The 15837-nt window shown below is 54.7% G+C and overlaps 1 protein-coding gene across 2 annotated transcripts in view; it reads right to left on the bottom strand.

Annotated features, from left to right (window-relative positions):
* Positions 1-15837, bottom strand: part of LOC102449738 (adhesion G protein-coupled receptor E3-like) — a 50531-nt gene that overhangs the window by 12496 nt on the left and 22198 nt on the right. For both annotated transcript variants that reach the window (XM_089774842.1, XM_089774841.1), the window contains 8 exons: positions 15199-15376; positions 14593-14712; positions 13561-13751; positions 11741-11911; positions 11031-11228; positions 8654-8889; positions 7010-7076; positions 4542-4633 (listed from right to left, as the gene is read on the bottom strand). In XM_089774842.1, the coding sequence (XP_089630968.1) occupies positions 4542-4633; positions 7010-7076; positions 8654-8889; positions 11031-11228; positions 11741-11911; positions 13561-13751; positions 14593-14712; positions 15199-15376 (1253 nt within the window). The remainder of the gene's footprint in view (positions 1-4541; positions 4634-7009; positions 7077-8653; positions 8890-11030; positions 11229-11740; positions 11912-13560; positions 13752-14592; positions 14713-15198; positions 15377-15837) is intronic.

The raw sequence follows: 15837 nt of genomic DNA, 5'->3' as shown, positions 1-15837 counted from the left end.
GGCCATGGCAGAGCGGAGAACCGGCGGGGCACCGGCTGCGCCAAGTGCGGATGGGCCCCAGGGTCCCAGGACTGCCAGATGCTTGGAGAGGCCCGTGGTGGCCCAATTGAAGGACATGGGTGACATAGACGGGTTCCTCAGTGCCTTTGAGAGGGCCTGTGGACTGCAACGGGTTCCCCCAGCTGACTGGCTGCAGGAGCTCATCCCCGCACTGAGCCAGGAGGCGGCCGGAGTGCTCAGTCAGCTGGAGGACCTACAGCCCGGGGATTACAACCGAGTCAAGGAGGCCCTGCTGCACAAGTTCGGGCTGACCCCCGAGATGTACAGGAAGAAGTTCCGGGGGGTACAGAAAGGGCCACGGGAGACCTATGTGGATCTGGTCTCCCGCCTGGCGCAATACTGCCGCAAGTGGGTGTCTGGAGTCGGAGCCCAGACTGCAGAGGAGCTGCTCAAGCTGGTCATGATGGAGCAGTTCTATGAAGTGTGCCCACCCAAACTGAGGCTGTGGCTCAAGGACCGGAGACCAGAGAACCCCCAGGAGGCCGGGAGACTGGCGGATGAGTTCACGGAGAGCCGGTCCGGGTGTGAACGGGAGTCCCGGAGAGAGAGGGAATCGCGCAGAGACCGGATCTCGGCCGAGCGACGGAGGGAGTCAACTACGGGGCGAGACCAAGGAACAGGTCGTCTGCGCCCCAGAGAACCAGCCAGGGCCTGGACAGAGACAGCCCAAAGCCTAACTTGCCATCGCTGTGGGCAAAAAGGCCACAAGAGGGCTCAGTGCACCAGGTCCCAGGACCGGGGACTTTCCAGGGTTAACTGGCTGGGGCGGGAGGAAGGGCAGGCTGCCCCAGAGGCAGGGGCTGGCAGGCAAACCTCCGCTCAGAGAGAGGGGAAGGATGCTCAGTGCACCTCCCCTGGGAGGTCTGATTCTCAGGAGGCGGATTTCTCCGTGTACCGGGTGGGGGCAGGACGGCCCCTGCGGAGCGAGTGCCTCATACCCCTGGAGGTGGATGGTAGGAAGGTGACGGGCTTCTGGGACACGGGGGCAGAGGTGACTCTGGCCCGATCCGACATAGTGGCCCCGGAGCGGATACTACCCCACGCGCAGCTGACCCTGAAGGGCATAGACGGGTCCCCGTTTAAGGTGCCTGTAGCCAGGGTGCATCTGAAATGGGGGGCCAAGGAGGGCCTCAAGGAAGTGGGGGTGCACCCGCACTTGCCCACCGAGGTGCTGATGGGGAATGACCTAGAGGAGTGGCCCCATGAATCCCAGCGGGCTCTAGTCACTACCCGGAGCCAGAGCCAGCGGGGGGCTGACAACGTGGGTCCAGGGAAGGACTCCTGGCAGCGTCCTCAGGGTCCCATCCCAGTGGACACAGGGTCCAGCCAGGCTGGGACTCCGGACCTAGGCAGAGGTGGGGGACAGGTCCCGATCCCTGCCTCAGCAGCTGAATTCCAGGCTGAGGTGCAGGCAGACCCCTCCTTGCAGAGGCTGAGGGACCAGGCTGGCCTCCGTGCAGCTCAGCCCCAGGGGAGAGGTGGCCAGGAGAGATTCCTGCGGGAGCGTGGGCTCCTGTTCCGTGAGTGGCTCCCCCCCAGGAAGGCGAGGGCATGGGGGGTCCAGCGGCAGCTGGTCGTCCCCCGAAAGTATCGCCTCAAGCTGCTGTATTTGGCCCACGATGTCCCCGTTGGGGGCCACCGGGGGATCCGGAGCACCCGGCTGAAGCTGCTCCAGCACTTCTATTGGCCGGGAATCTTTACAGCCGTGCAGCGGTACTGCCAGTCCTGTGACTCCTGCCAGAGGGGCGGGAAGGCCCAAGACAGGAGGAAAGCGGCTTGGGGGTCTCTACCCCAGATAGAGGACCCTCTGGGCTTGCTGAGAGAGCTATGGGAGGGGAAGTCCTCCCTGGATGGAGCATCGGGGGTGGAAGCCGCCCTGGCTGTCCAGAGAAGGCTCACTGGGCTCATGGCCCCGGCCCGAGAGACCCTGGCCAGAGATCAAGGCCAGTGGAAGGGTGGGTGTGACCCCCGAGGACAGGCCTGTGCCAGTCGCCCTGGAGCGGGGCGGCGAGTGGACAGAGGGAAGCCAATTCATGTGGGGCCTCGCCACGGCCAGCCCGAGTCAAGGGGAGCACCCATGTCCCCGGGGCGGGTTCCCACGCAGAGGACCCGAACTTCCCTAGGTCACGAGCGGAGTGACCCTGCTCAGTTCGCTCTCGGAGGGGGGAGAACTGTGACGTAGTGGGGGTACCTGGCTGGTTTCTATGCTGCTGGCTCTGGGGGAACCCCCACTGGCTGCCGTGGGTACCACGACCCAGCAAAACAGGATGAGTCACTATGCAAACCAGTGGCCAGACACCCCCCATGGAGAGGAACAAAGGAAGGTGGAATGCTGCCTTGGCTGGGGGGCAGGGCTGGAAGTTAGTTAGTTGGTGGCTGGCTGTCGGAGGGCATGGAGGAGAGCCTAGGGGAAGGGGCTGGAGTTTAGGGGCCCAGTCTCCCCCATCTCAAGGGGGCCTGAGGCATCCTAGCCCAGTCCCTGTAACCAGATTACATCTGTGCTGCGCTGTGCTGGAGGAGCAATAAACCACCCTCAATTCCACTGGCTGGTGCAGTCTGTTTGTGCCATTTCGGGGTGCAGGAGACGGGGAACCCCCAACGCGCCGTCACAGCATGATCACTCAGCCCCAAGAGTTGTTTCTGGTTCACCTTTTGCCTCCCTGCGCCGGGCCAGATAGCTCTCCTGTAGGTTTTTTTGGGGGGGAGGAGGGGAATTTCGTTCAACAAACTTTTTCCTGGCAGACTTTTTTTTTTTGGTTCAGTATTTTTTCTGAAACCATCTGGGAACCCTAGGGTGTTAATGCAGGCAGAAGTTGTCCCAGGACTTCAAGCCCTCAAATCAGGTCTCTTCTCACTATGGTCAATTATAAGCCTCAGCTACCATGATGTCCAGCTCTTCCAGCAAACACAGATTTAGAAATCAGATACCAGGTATCAGATCTCTGTGCAGTTTTCCTTACACTGTATCAATACTGCTTGGCAAAAGGCACCAAACTAGAGTGAACAAACACTAGCAGATTTGAGGGGTTTTGGTCCCATTTGGGGGTTGATTTCCTGGGTGCTGAGCCCTCAAACTGCATCCCCCCCAGAGCTGAAGTGGTTCAGTGTCTGCATTGATCTGTGAGGGGGCAGTAACCCCAACTCCGTGCCTTGTCTGGAGGAGACCAGAGGATCTGGTCCAGCAGGACAGGAAGGTGAAGAGACCCAGAGAGTAAGAAGGTGGGTGTTAGTGGCATGAGCAGCACACTGGGGAACAATCCCAAAGGGACTTCTATAACTGCACCTAAGAGCATAGATGCCAAGGAAAATGGGGGTATGTCTACACTACCACCCTAGTTCGAACTAGAGTGGTTAATGTAGTTATACGAACTTGCAAATGAAGCCTGGGATTTGAATTTCCCGGGCTTCATTTGCATGTTGCCGGGCGCCGCCATTTTTAAATGTCCGCTAGTTCGGACTCCGTGCCCGCGGTTACACGCGGCACGAAATAGGTAGTTAGGAATAGGCTTCCTATTCCGAACTATCTGTACTCCTCGTGGAACAAGGTGTACAGATAGTTCGGAATAGGAAGCCTATTCCGAAATACCTAGTTCGTGCTGTGTGCAGCCGCGGGCACGGAGTCCGAACTAGCGGACATTTAAAAATGGCAGCGCCCGGCAACATGCAAATGAAGCCCGGGAAATTCAAATCCCGGGCTTCATTTGCAAGTTCGTATAACTACATTAACCACCCTAGTTCGAATTAGGGTGGTAGTGTAGACATACCCTGGGTTAGAATCCCATCACAGATATGTATAACATTCTGGCCAACTGAAAGGGCAAAGGGTTCTCACACTAGCTAAAAGAGAAGATGGCAGGAGGATCTAACAGGAAATTGTGTCCAAGGCTGCCTTGATCAGCCATATTTCAATTATGCAGAAGAAGGACATATGTCCCCAACTTTGTTAATTATATTGAAAATTCCCGATTATAGAGGAAGGATGGTGTTATGATTATGGCTGTAGCCAAGTCCTTGGGGACAATAGTGCAATTCTGTGCTTTGCGACAGACTTTGTGTGTGACCTTGGGCACCTCCCTTCACCTCTCTGTGCCTCAGTTTCCCATCTGCACAATGGGTACAATAGGCTTGTCCTGTCTGTCTAACACCCCTGTTAGACAGACAGGACAAGGCTATTGTACCCATTGTTGTGCATTAAAGATTGTGAAGTGCTCTGTAACCTGCAGGAGAAAAGTGCTATGTAAAAGCTACAAGATTGGAGCCCAGTGGGTGCTCAGCACCTCCCAAGGAGGAGCTCCGTACCCTCATCTGCCACGCAAGTGAATAGGCAGTGAAGGGTGTCAGCTGCTTGAAGGACCAGGTATTCAGTGTTCTCCATGACCTTCTGATACCAAGTCTGTATCACACTGGTATTTACTTGAGAGAAGACCCATCCCCCACAGAAGGCTAACTGGACCTCCTGGGCAGGTTTAGTGCTTTCATACCTGGTGTTTTTCAGGGTAGAGACGTCCGAATTGAGGGAGCAGATTTTGTCTCTCAGGATCCAGAGGGTTGTGATAAAAAACGTACAGTTTGTCTGTGGAAACAACACAAGTCAAGTGGATCAGACCCCAGGTCCATCTGGTCCAGTATCCTGACTCTGTATCAGTACCAGACGCTCAGATGAAGTGATAAAATCTGCCCCCCCCCCCCATATAAGGTCTCCTTTTGGTCTTTGGTAGATAGAGATTGGTTTAAACCCTGAAGCAGGGGGTGTAATCTCCCTTCCAAATCTTTTGTTAGCCTTGATCAAGCAACTCTGGACACTATTTTGGCTGCCCATAGAAATGGCCAATCTCTTTCTGAATCTTTCTAAAATTCTTCACATGTTCACAGTGCCCAGCACAATGGCACTTTGATGTGCTAGTCCTACAGCCACCCAAATCCTTCCCATGCTGCCAGTCTGTCTTACGGCCCCAATACGTCTCCCCCATCCCTCTGTCCTGAGCCACTCACTGTCTCTGCCTCCCCAGCCCCGCCCCCGGCCATGTTGCTAAGGACCATATGCTGCTGCTTTCCCAGCTGGCCTCTTCCATGTTTCTCCATTTGGGCAGCGACCACAGACAACGCTCTGGCTCCATTCTTAGATCCAGCCCAGATATTTCCATCTTCTCTTCTGGGTAACTCTGGAACTAAGGAGTTGCTGAAGTTGACCAGTCCCAGTATCTGGGATAAATTCATTCCATTGTAAATAAATAGTGTAAGATTTATTCATTGTTTGTGCACTAGACTCACCCAGGGAACTTCAGCGCAGGGGGCTGGTGCTGTGGGTATTTGTATGCAGGAGTCAGGACAGGGCCTTGGGGATGTGTGTGAGCACAGATCAGGAGGCGGGTGGCTTGGGGGGTGGGTGCAAGAGTGAGGGTTGGGGGGGAGGATGGGCTCAGGGCAGGGGTTCCCATCTGGCTGGTAGGGCTTTCTCTCCCCCCACGGCCAGTGGCGCCTTTGCTGCCCCTCAATCCCTCTGGCCGTATTGGGCCTTCTGTCTCCCCCAAACCTCCCCCAGGCTGTGGCCAAAGGAAAGAGTTTGGAGAAGCAGGGTTCCTTTCCCAGTGGGCTGGCAGGCAAGATAAAGGATCCCCAGCCCTGCTGGCCACTCCCTTGGCCAGACCTGGGCAAAATATGGCCCGCGGGCTGGATTTGGCCCATGGATGCAGTGGGGAAATGCAGCCAGGCTCCCTGGCTGGCTCACCCTACCCGCACACTGCTCAGAAAGGAGGCTGCCGGACGTTTCGCTTTCAAAACTGTAAGCCCTGAAGAGAGGGGAGAGAAGGCTTGGTGGCACACCCACCCCCAGCACAGTCCCATTGGCTGGTTTCTGACCCTCCAAGGCTACTAGTTATTCACCTAGGCACATGGCCCTGCAGCCTATGTGGGGGCGGGACAGGTAGGGAGGCTGCTTCAGAAATGTCCTGGGTCCTGGCAAGGAGTCACCCAGGTAAGCCTCCTGACCAGAGTCTGCCCCTGGCATTCCAACCCCTCCCTCCCCCAATACTCTTCCCCGCTAGTCCATGTACCCAAACCCTCTGCCCCACTATGCACTCATATCCCTTCCCAGATCCAGCAAGCCAATCCCCAGCCCCAGATCACAATCTTCTTGGGCCCCTAGGACACAACCCAAACTCCTGCACCCTTGGGCCCCTCCTGTACCCAATTCCCTGCCCTTGGTCACAATCCCCTCCAGCCCTGGGACACATCCCAAACCCCTGCACTGCAGTCCATTGCCTCAGGCCAGGTCACAATCGCCTCCTTCACTCAAATTCCCTCCCAGACCCCATACTCCCTCTTGCACCCAGCCACCCTCCCAGACCCGGCACATCCTCCATTAATATCATGGAAAAGTGCAGCCCTCACCACTTTTCCAAAATCTTGGTGTGGCCCCCCATCAGAAATTATTGCCCACCCCTGCCCTAGGTGGGGTGGCTGCCCCGAGTGGTCACTCTGCATATATCTCTCCCCTGTGCTCGCTGCCCCCAGGGCCACTGTCAGTATCATGTCCCTTCTCTCTCTGCCCCCTCCCTTTTCATGTTATGGAAAACAGTCACATTCCTGGCACTTCCCATTTTTTGGCACAACCGAACCCTGATCTTGCTTTAAGTTAGGATAAGAGGAAGCTGCCTACTAAATTTGGCAGTCCTAGCTCCTACTGTTGAAGAGGAATTTTTGAACAACAGACTCACAGATGGACAGACAGACAGATGTCCATTTCTCACATATATGTGTAGATTTACTATAATACAAATTAATCAGATGAAAGTGACATTTCCTAGTCACTTTCCTGAGAGGGAATCCACAGTGGCTAGGCAAACATCCCAATGTCTGACATCTCATTATCAAAGGCCTTTCCCTATGGCATAGCTATAATTCAGCCTCTTTCATTGTCCCCCAAGAGAGGAGAAGAATAATAACTCACCATAATAATCAGGCAAACCGGTCCAAGAAAACTCCACAGAAAGCCTTTCCCTGTGTTAAGCCAGCAACTAAAAGGTAAGATGACAAAAAGGTAACAGATCATTCCTAGCAATAAAAGGACGTGAATTCTCCTCTTGGGGTTGCCAGAGTTGATAACTGGGAGGATGGGAACAATAAAACCAAGGTCTTAATTCAGAAGAGCCCTGACACAGGTACTTGAGTGCTTCCCTGAACTGGGGTCTGGAAGAGGAAGAATGAAATACTGGTTGCACCTCTATAAACTCGAACTCTCTGATGCAGAAGAACCACAGATGTTCCAGGATCACTGAGTCCCAGTGTGCTGCAGGGGGTGAGGGGTTGGGAGTCCTACATGCTATGGGCAGGGGAGGGAGGCTAGAGTTCTAGGAGAGGGGGAGGGGGATGAGAAGCCCGGCATGCAACCCAGCTAGGCTGCCCAGGGGGGCCAGGACTTAGGAAGCCCAGAACATGGCTAAGCTGGGCTGCTAGTGGGGCCAGGAACTGCGGGGGAGGGGGAGTGAGATCAGAGCAGGGTGCCTTGCACGTGGTTCAGCTGGGGTGCAGTGGAGGGAAGGGGACTGAGAGCCAGTGCACAGCTCAGTTGGGCTGGGAGGGCAAGAAGGATAGTGTGCACCTCAGCTGGGCTGCTGGGGGGGGGGGGGAGGGAAGGAAGGCCCATGAGTAGACTATCTAGGCTGCTTGAGACAGTTATGAAGCCTGGTGAGGCAGCAGGGCACGGGTGGGGCCAGCAGTAGGGTGGCCAGAAATGACCTCCCCAGTCCAACAAATTCCCTCACCCGGAAACAGTCATGTCCTGAGGGTGCCAGACCAGGGAGGTCCAATGTGTATAAGGGATCCAGGGCTTTGCTGACCCTTCAGTTCTCTCCTGGGGTAAAGCAGCAGAGTAGGAATCAAGGGCTCAAGTTCTGTTCCTCATGCCCTGGTGGCCATATCATTTCCCTTGTGAGTCTTGGCTTGAGTTGTGAGTGAGTATTTGTACTGTCCGGGGATAACAGTTGCACTTTTTCAACAACCTTATGGCCTGCACACCAGCAGCTAGACATGTGAAAACATAATATACTCGTATGTACACAAATACGTCTTGTCTTTCCTGCAAGTCTGGCATCTCTTTTCTTGGGCCCTTGGGGAGAGATGCAGGGTGAACGCTGCCTGCTTCCCTTTATGTCAGTCTCATAAATCTAGCTTGGAGAAACAAGTCTCATAAGAACTGTAACACTGGGTTGTACCATCCAGCCCAGTATCCCGTCTGCCAACAGTGTCCCAGAAGCAATGAACAGAACAGGGAATGCTCAAGTGATCCATTCCCCATCACCTGTTCATACTTTCCAGTGAATAGAGGTTGGGGACACTATCCCTACCCATCTTGGCTAATAGCCATTGATGGACCTGCCCTCCATGAATTTATCTGAGTGTTCTTTGTTTTTTTTTTGGAGACCTGTTAAATTCTGTCCCTTCACAACATCCTCTGGCAAGGAGTTCCACAGGTTGACTGGGTGTTGTGTAAAACATCTGAAGAAGCGGGTATTGTAGAATACATTAGGTCTCTGCAATTCAACAGATAAGCTGAGAGATACCTGCTCTCCCCGGGGATGGATGCTGCACTTACTGCTCAGAAGTTCCATAGCCTTCAGAATTTGCTGCAGCAGAAATAGCCACGATCAGAGCTGGGAATCCGTAGCCGAACAGGTACATGTATCTCTTCTTGTTCCGGCTGGAACTGGTATAATTCACCATCTTCAGGTTCCTGACAGTGAGGAAGAGGTGCAGCCCCTCCAGGAACATCCAGGTGAAGCAGGCCAGGAATAGGTAGTGTAGGAAGCCTGCAATGACTGGACAGGCCACCTGGGGGTGACAGAGAACTCAGCAACTCTGGCATGTAGCTCATCATGACAGCAGAAGCAACAGTTATTTGATGTGTCCTCCTCAAGTTGAGGAGAAAATAGCACCCAAGAATTGTGAAATATTTAACCAACTCCTCTGCCATGTAGGACAACACACGACATACATTGGCTGCTCTGCTTCATCAAGGCAGTAGAGAGTGGAACTCAGATCTTCCTGGTCTGAAAGCACCAGCCTCTACCTCATGAGCTAAAAGAGAATCTCCATTAGAGGCTAACAGTATAGGGCTTATGGCACATAGTGAGAGAAGCTGCTCCTGTGATAAAGCTGCTTGAGAGATCTGAGTTCAGTTCTCGGCCCTGCCACTGACTTCATGTGTGACCTTAGGCAAATCAATTCATCTCCCTCAGTCTCAGATCCCCTTCTGTACAATGGGGATAATAGAATTCTGTCCCCCGCTCTTTATCTCAAGAAGCTTAGACCAGAAGTTCCCAGCTGCTGGTCTGCAACCTGATGTAGGGCTGTGAACAGCTGGTTGCCAGGCTGTGGGGGCTCTGGGGACTGGGGCTGAGGTCAAGGTTCCCCCACCCACTCCCTCAGTACAGCCATGCAGTACTATAAATAGCACCGTGGCCCTGCCTCCGGTTCCAGCACACAGGGTAGCTCGCCCTGTGTACTGGGACTAGAGCCGGGGCTGTGGTGCTATTTTGGTACCACGGTCCTGGCCCCAGCCGCTATGCCATTGCAGCCCCAGCTGCTCTCTGGAGTGGTGCCACATGGTGGATGGGGCCGGAGCCAGGGTCACATTGCAGGGAAGCTGCGCCCATTGCTGCCACATGGTGGTGGCTGCCACAGGGAAACAGGAGGCTGGCAGTGGGGGATCTGGTTGTGGTGGGTTAGAGCAGGGTTGGCCAACCCATTAAAGGCAAAGGCAAGGAGCCAAAATACTTGGGGACATAGCACAAAGAGCCGGGGGGAGGGGGGAAACTGTATGTTGTGTGTGGTCCTACATGGCAGAGGGGTTTGTTAAATATTTCACATTTCTTGGGTGCTATTTTGTTGAGGAAAAAAGGAAGAAAAAAAAGGACACTTCCCCTTAAACACAACCCCCGTCACATTTGGTCGAAAAAAAAAAGAAAAAAGGGAAGCTGCCAATTCCGAGTGGGCTCCCATCGGCCAGCAGCATCTTGCCAGCATCATTTTGCTTTTCCGCGCCACCAGTGAGCACAGGGAAACAGTGGCTAGGGGCCATTTTTAGGGGTAGCTTCACAAGCCACATGGGAGGCCTCACCCACTTGCCACAGGAAGTCCCACCCCTGGGGGTAGTATTTTTTAGGTCAAGTTGGACACATGACTGGAAGTAAAGGGTGTCACGAGAAGAAGTGGGTTATGCCCATGAAAGTTCATGATCCCATCTACATGTTTCGTTAGTGTTTGTCTGCTGAAGCCCAGAGATACTGAAACTCTGGAGTCAGATTCTGATTTTACTGATGCTGGCGTAAACCTGGGGTATCTCCATGGAGGCCAGTGGTGTCAAGCTAGCATAAGCAAGATCAGAATCTGCACCATTTCATTTGTTTTGGACACTATAGTACCAGGCATGTGCAGGGTCCCAGGGCAAAACCAACCCCCCTGATTTAGGACTGGTGCATCGCACGTGCCTGCACAGCTGATCTGGCAGGCAGGTGGTGCTGATCCATGGAGCCTGCCAGTGGGTGTTGAGCACCCACTATGGCTTTTCCCTGGGTGCTCCAGCCCCAAAGCATCAAAGGTGTCATTTGGGAGAGTGGAGAAGAGAGGGTAGCCATGTGCACTGGGATGCAGCTTGCTTTTCTTCCCATTTCCTTGACGATACAAAACCAAGAGGAAAGTACCTGGAGTCCATGAATAACTGGTGCTCAGCACTGTACAATTACACTACGGGGAGGGAGGCGATGGGGAAGGGGTATGCACCCTCCAGGCAGCAGCTTAGGCCAGCTGCCTAACTACCATCACACCCGAGCAGAAGCTGTTGGCTCACTCCATGAGGAAACCTCCAGGTGCAGCAAGGACGAACCTTTGAAGAACCTGCACCAAAGAACTTACAATCTAAACAGGCAAGACAGAGAAAAGTGGGGAAGGTGCATTTGGGATGATTTCCCAACCTTATCCTTGGCTTTGTCCATTCCGGTGAGGAAGAGCAGGTCGGCCATGAAGAGGCAGAGGCAGAGCTGCAGGTGGAGGGAGGTGCTGACGTTGCGGATGGAGCGGCACAGGAGGAAGGTGAGGATGGTGAGGAAGAGGCACAGCAGGGAGATGGACAGGCCCACGTAGGTGATGATTCTCAGGGCACCATCTTCCTGCTAAAGGAAAAATTAAAGCCAGAGAAAATCTTGCAAATCGCGCTGTAGGAACAGACGTTCTGAAATACCCGGATAGTTTCCCATGGCAATTGGAGCTCCAGCTCCATTGGTGGGGATCCCCTCCATGCCCTGCCCCTCCCACTAGAAAACACAGAGGCACAAACAGCGCAGGTCTGGAGTTTGCAGCCCCAGACAATTACGTGGTTTTCTGGATCTCATAATGACTGCGAACAGATTGGACCAAATATTGGGTTGCACAGGACACAAGCCAGTCTGTAGGACGTCTAACATGCTGGCCAAGTGCAGGGGATCATGACTAGTGGCTGGCTCCAGCCACTATAACTATTCACAGCACAACACATCACTCCTTTCCTTTTTGTGCCTCAGGCCTGCAGTTTGGGTGTCCAAGGGCTCAGGTGCACTCTCGCAAATCACTGTGGGTTTTTGTTTGGGCGAATACAACCCCAGCTTGCTACACGTGGGTTGGGAGCGTTGGCAGATGTTTGAAATACCTGGCTGGCATTCCTGCCCATCAGGACGGCAAAGCTGGACATATGGTTACAGGAGCAGGTGGTGTGTGTGTTGTTTGCAGTGAGCAGCTCACAGCCCTCTGTGGACCAAGTGCCTTTCTCACCAGCGACGTCCCAGAAAACACAGATACTCTTCTCTTCATTATTCTTTGTCTGGGAACAGAAATTGCAGCCCCGACCTCATCCTTGGCCTTTTAATAGTCACAGACTAGTCAAGAAGAGGGGATCCAGAGTTTGACAGTTTTTTACGTCCGGGGCAGAATGGATTTTGTTATGTCACCTATAGGGAGATATGTCACCTGAGTATTGGGGCACATAACAAAATTCTGTCTGCACATGGACAATTTGGGGGCGGTGATGCTGAGAGATTTGAACTGAAAGGAGGCTCAGGCTGAAGGTGCAGGGTGGGGCTGGAGATGAGGGGTTTGAGTACAGGCTCCCCCAGGAGAGAGGGCTCTCCCCAGTCCTCTAGCTCCACAGCAGCTCTGGGCTTGGTGCAAGGTTCCTCTCTGCAGGCCGGGGCAGCTCCAGTGAGGCTGGGTTGGACTGGGGGAGGGGCTCTGATCTCCAATTTATGGCAAGTCCACGCTGCTGGGGATGGCGAGGGGAGAAGTTGGAGAAGGGCTTCTCCCGTACACGGCATCTCTGAGCTCCTGGATGGGGCTTATTAGGCAGCTGCGCGGCTGCACAGCTTAGAGGTGCTTTTGTTTGGGATTCAGGGACTGGAGTCTCTGCCTGGCTCTGACCTGATGCACAAACTTTTGAGACATTTCTGTGCCTCTGTTTCCCTTCCCACCCTCTCTCTCATATATTTAGACCAAGCTCCTTTGGGTTGGGCTCCATGTCTATGTTTCTGCCTCATAGAATGGGACCCTCCTCTCCGTGGGTCTCCTCGTGCCTACACGTGATGTGATGTGATGTGATGTGATGGAGGAGAGGGAACCAGGGAAATGTTTTGGATCATAGGGGATCTGTGGGACTGATGGGCAAGGCAGATCATTTTGGCAGGACTGAAGGGGACCTTACAGGTCTGCGGGACCCAGAGAGGAGGCTGCAGTAGAAAGGTGGAAGGTGATCAAGGCCACAGCGAGGGCAAAGAAGAAAAGCCAGATTTTGGGGGCAGAAGCAGCATCAAGATTTGGATTCCTTGTGGGGTAGGGGAGGGGGTGGAAGGAGCTGAAGAGGCCCCTCTGCAGTGAGGCCAACTGGAAGAAGATGGCAGTGTTAACAGAGGCAAGAAAGAGACGAGTGGCAGGGAAAAAACGTGGCCAAGACAGACCCTGTCTCTTTCAAGCAGGGTTGTGATTGCCATTTAGGGACAACCGGGGTCTTCCCAGGGAAGGGCAGGCTCCACCTGTCTACCCAGGTTCCACCCCTCTCCTCCTCTGCTCCGCCACTCTTGCTCCACCCACACCCCTCCTCTTCACCCAACCAAGGCAGACCAGGGGCAATAGTAGGGCTGGGGGGGCTGGTGTGGGCAGCAGTGGTCCGTCTTCCCCCAGAAGTGGGGCAGGGGGAAGCAGAACAGCAATGTCCTAGCTCACTCTGCTCCTCCTGCTCTGTCGCTTCCACTTCCGGTGAGTGCAGACAAGGCCTGCCCCTCCCCTGAGCAATGTGCTGGGAGAGCAGCGTGAGCTGGGGCTGTATCGCCCTGCTTCCCCCACTGCTGCTGGTGAGCGGGGGGTGGGAGGGGCCGCTGTGAGCTGCAGACCGCTTTGCTAGTTCCCCCGGCTGTGGCTGGCCCTTGTCCTTCCCACCCCTGCGGGCGTGTGACCCCTTGTGCCTCCCAACGTATCCGTCACCTCTTTATGCTCCAAGGTGAAGTGGAAAGGTCTGGAGAGATTTCTGCGTTCCCCAATGGTCCCGCTCACTACGTTGGAATTCAGGGTAACGTCTCCCAGTCCCCCAGGACCTGTCAGGCTTTGATCGCTGACACTGTCCTTTAGGAGGGACTCCAGCTGGTCGTACACTATGAAGACGACGGCTCCAGTGCCTGCGAGAGCAAAGGAACAAGAGGAGATTTCTGAACAGCCTGTGCCCTAGGCCCTTCGCACCACAAGGAGCTGGAAGACTTGTCTGATGGGCACAGCCAAGAGGAGAAGGACGCAGGTTCGGGGGAAGGGAATCGCTTCCCCAAGGGCGCACAGAGCATCACTGGCAAAACTGGGACTAGACTCCCAGGCTGCCCTGCACTAGCCAATCAACAGCACTTCCTCCTAGGGGCCTGGCCAACCAGGACTCAGCACTCCAGCTCCGCTTCCTTTAGTCCCAGAAAATCCATCGCCCTCCTGGTCTGTGAGAACTCCCCAGCCCTGACGTGCCCTCGGCCTGGGGGAAGCTGCAAGTGTTGTGCTTAACTTGTGCCAGGCAGGCCCACTGATAGGGTAGGAAAGGGGGCAATTGACTTGGGGTCTGGTGGTCCAGGCAGTTTTGAGGGCTGGCTGCCTCAAGCCACACCTCTTCCACCTGAGGCTCCATTCCTTCTGGGGGCCTGGAGTTGGGCCCCTTGCCCAGGGGCCTGGCCAGCCTGTCAGCCCCCTTGGTGGCATAATGAGCTCCAGGACCTCTGGGCCTGGCGGCTCAGAACCTGGCACCTGCTTCTTCAGTAATGAAAGTGAAACCAGGGTTTGAGCCTTGGGACCTTTTCCATTACACATTAAGCCCTTCACGAGAGGCTGGTGTAAAGCCACCCAAGGTCCCCTGGGGAGTCTGTCGGGGCTGCTTTACGGTCCCTCTGCAGCCCTGGAAGATCTGGCCTCCCAGCTGGCTCTGAGGACGCTGCTGGATTGCTCTGATCTCATCTCTTGCCCGTCCAGAAGGCTTCTAGTTGGTACCTGAGCGATCGGAGCCGACGACCGTAGTGCAGTCAATGGCCATCCATTCGTTTTTTGCATTCAGTGAGATACTCTCCCCTTGACTGCGGCAGTTATCCTTAATGGCCTTGGCTGCGATGGCTGGGACAGAAGGACAAGTTCTTCACTGAGGTGCTTTGAAAACAACCCCCCCCTTTAGCGCGGCGCCAAGTCTCCTCCAAGGAGACACGCCACGGACACCGACGGAGCGACGCTGCAGTGAAGGCAGCAGAGGCAAGAAAAGAAGCAGGAGTCTGGACTATTCTCATGTTCTTTGTGCAGCACAATGAACTGTGGCTCACAGCCACTGCCCCAATCTTACTCCTTGCTGAGATCAGAGCCCCCTTGTGCTGGGCCCCAGAGGCACATGCAGCAAGAGACAGCGCCTGCCCCTAGCAGCACAAAGGGCTCATGCCCCCATTTCACAGACAGCAAAACATAAGCTCCAAGCAAGAAAGCAAGCAGGCAGGAACGGCCTGGACCCCGGATCCCTTACGCTTCAACCCAGCACCCTGGCACCCTGCACCACAGAGACTAGCTAGCGTGGTGCTCAGAGCTATGCAGGGGGTGAGGGTTCCTTTTTCTTACTCATCATCTTGGTTTTGACGGGCTCTGACTGGTTTGACGGGCTTCTCAGAGCAGCTTCAAAGGCGACCGATTCCACGCTCTTCAGAAAGACTGTGGCAACCAATGAGGCCTCCTCTTTGTGCCCACTAGATAGCTCACGAATGTTCCCGACAAATGAATCAAAAGAGGCAGTGGCTTTCTGGGATGCAAAAATAAGACACCCTGTGTCAAGCAAGGGCTGTGAAAGAGTGGCTACTGGCTCACAGAGAGATGGTCCCATGGATCCATAAGAAGACAGGAAGAAGGTGAGAACGGCCAGACTGGGTTAGACAAACACTCCATTTAACCCTGTATCCTGTCTTCTGACGGGCCAATGTCAGGTACCCCGGAGGGACTGAACGGAACAGGCAATCATCAAGCAATCCCTCCTCTGTTGTCCATTCCCAATTTTGACAGATAGAGGCTATGGCAGGGATGGGCAAAAATGCCTCAGCAGGCCAGATCCAGCCTGCCAAGTGGGTTGATCTGACCCGTGGAAGCCCTGCCACTCCCCTGCCCCCAAGCCAACCAGGGCTTAGGGAGGGGGCGTACATGAAGCTTAGAGTCAATCCTGGTGATTGACTAAGCAGCATGCCCTGGAGAGCAGGGAGCAAGTGACTG

Source organism: Pelodiscus sinensis, chromosome 31, assembly GCF_052426305.1.
Source record: "Pelodiscus sinensis isolate ZL-2025 chromosome 31, ASM5242630v1, whole genome shotgun sequence".
NCBI lineage: Eukaryota > Metazoa > Chordata > Testudines > Trionychidae > Pelodiscus > Pelodiscus sinensis.
Note: the sequence above shows the minus strand (reverse complement) of the source record. Positions and strands in the feature narration are given on the sequence as shown.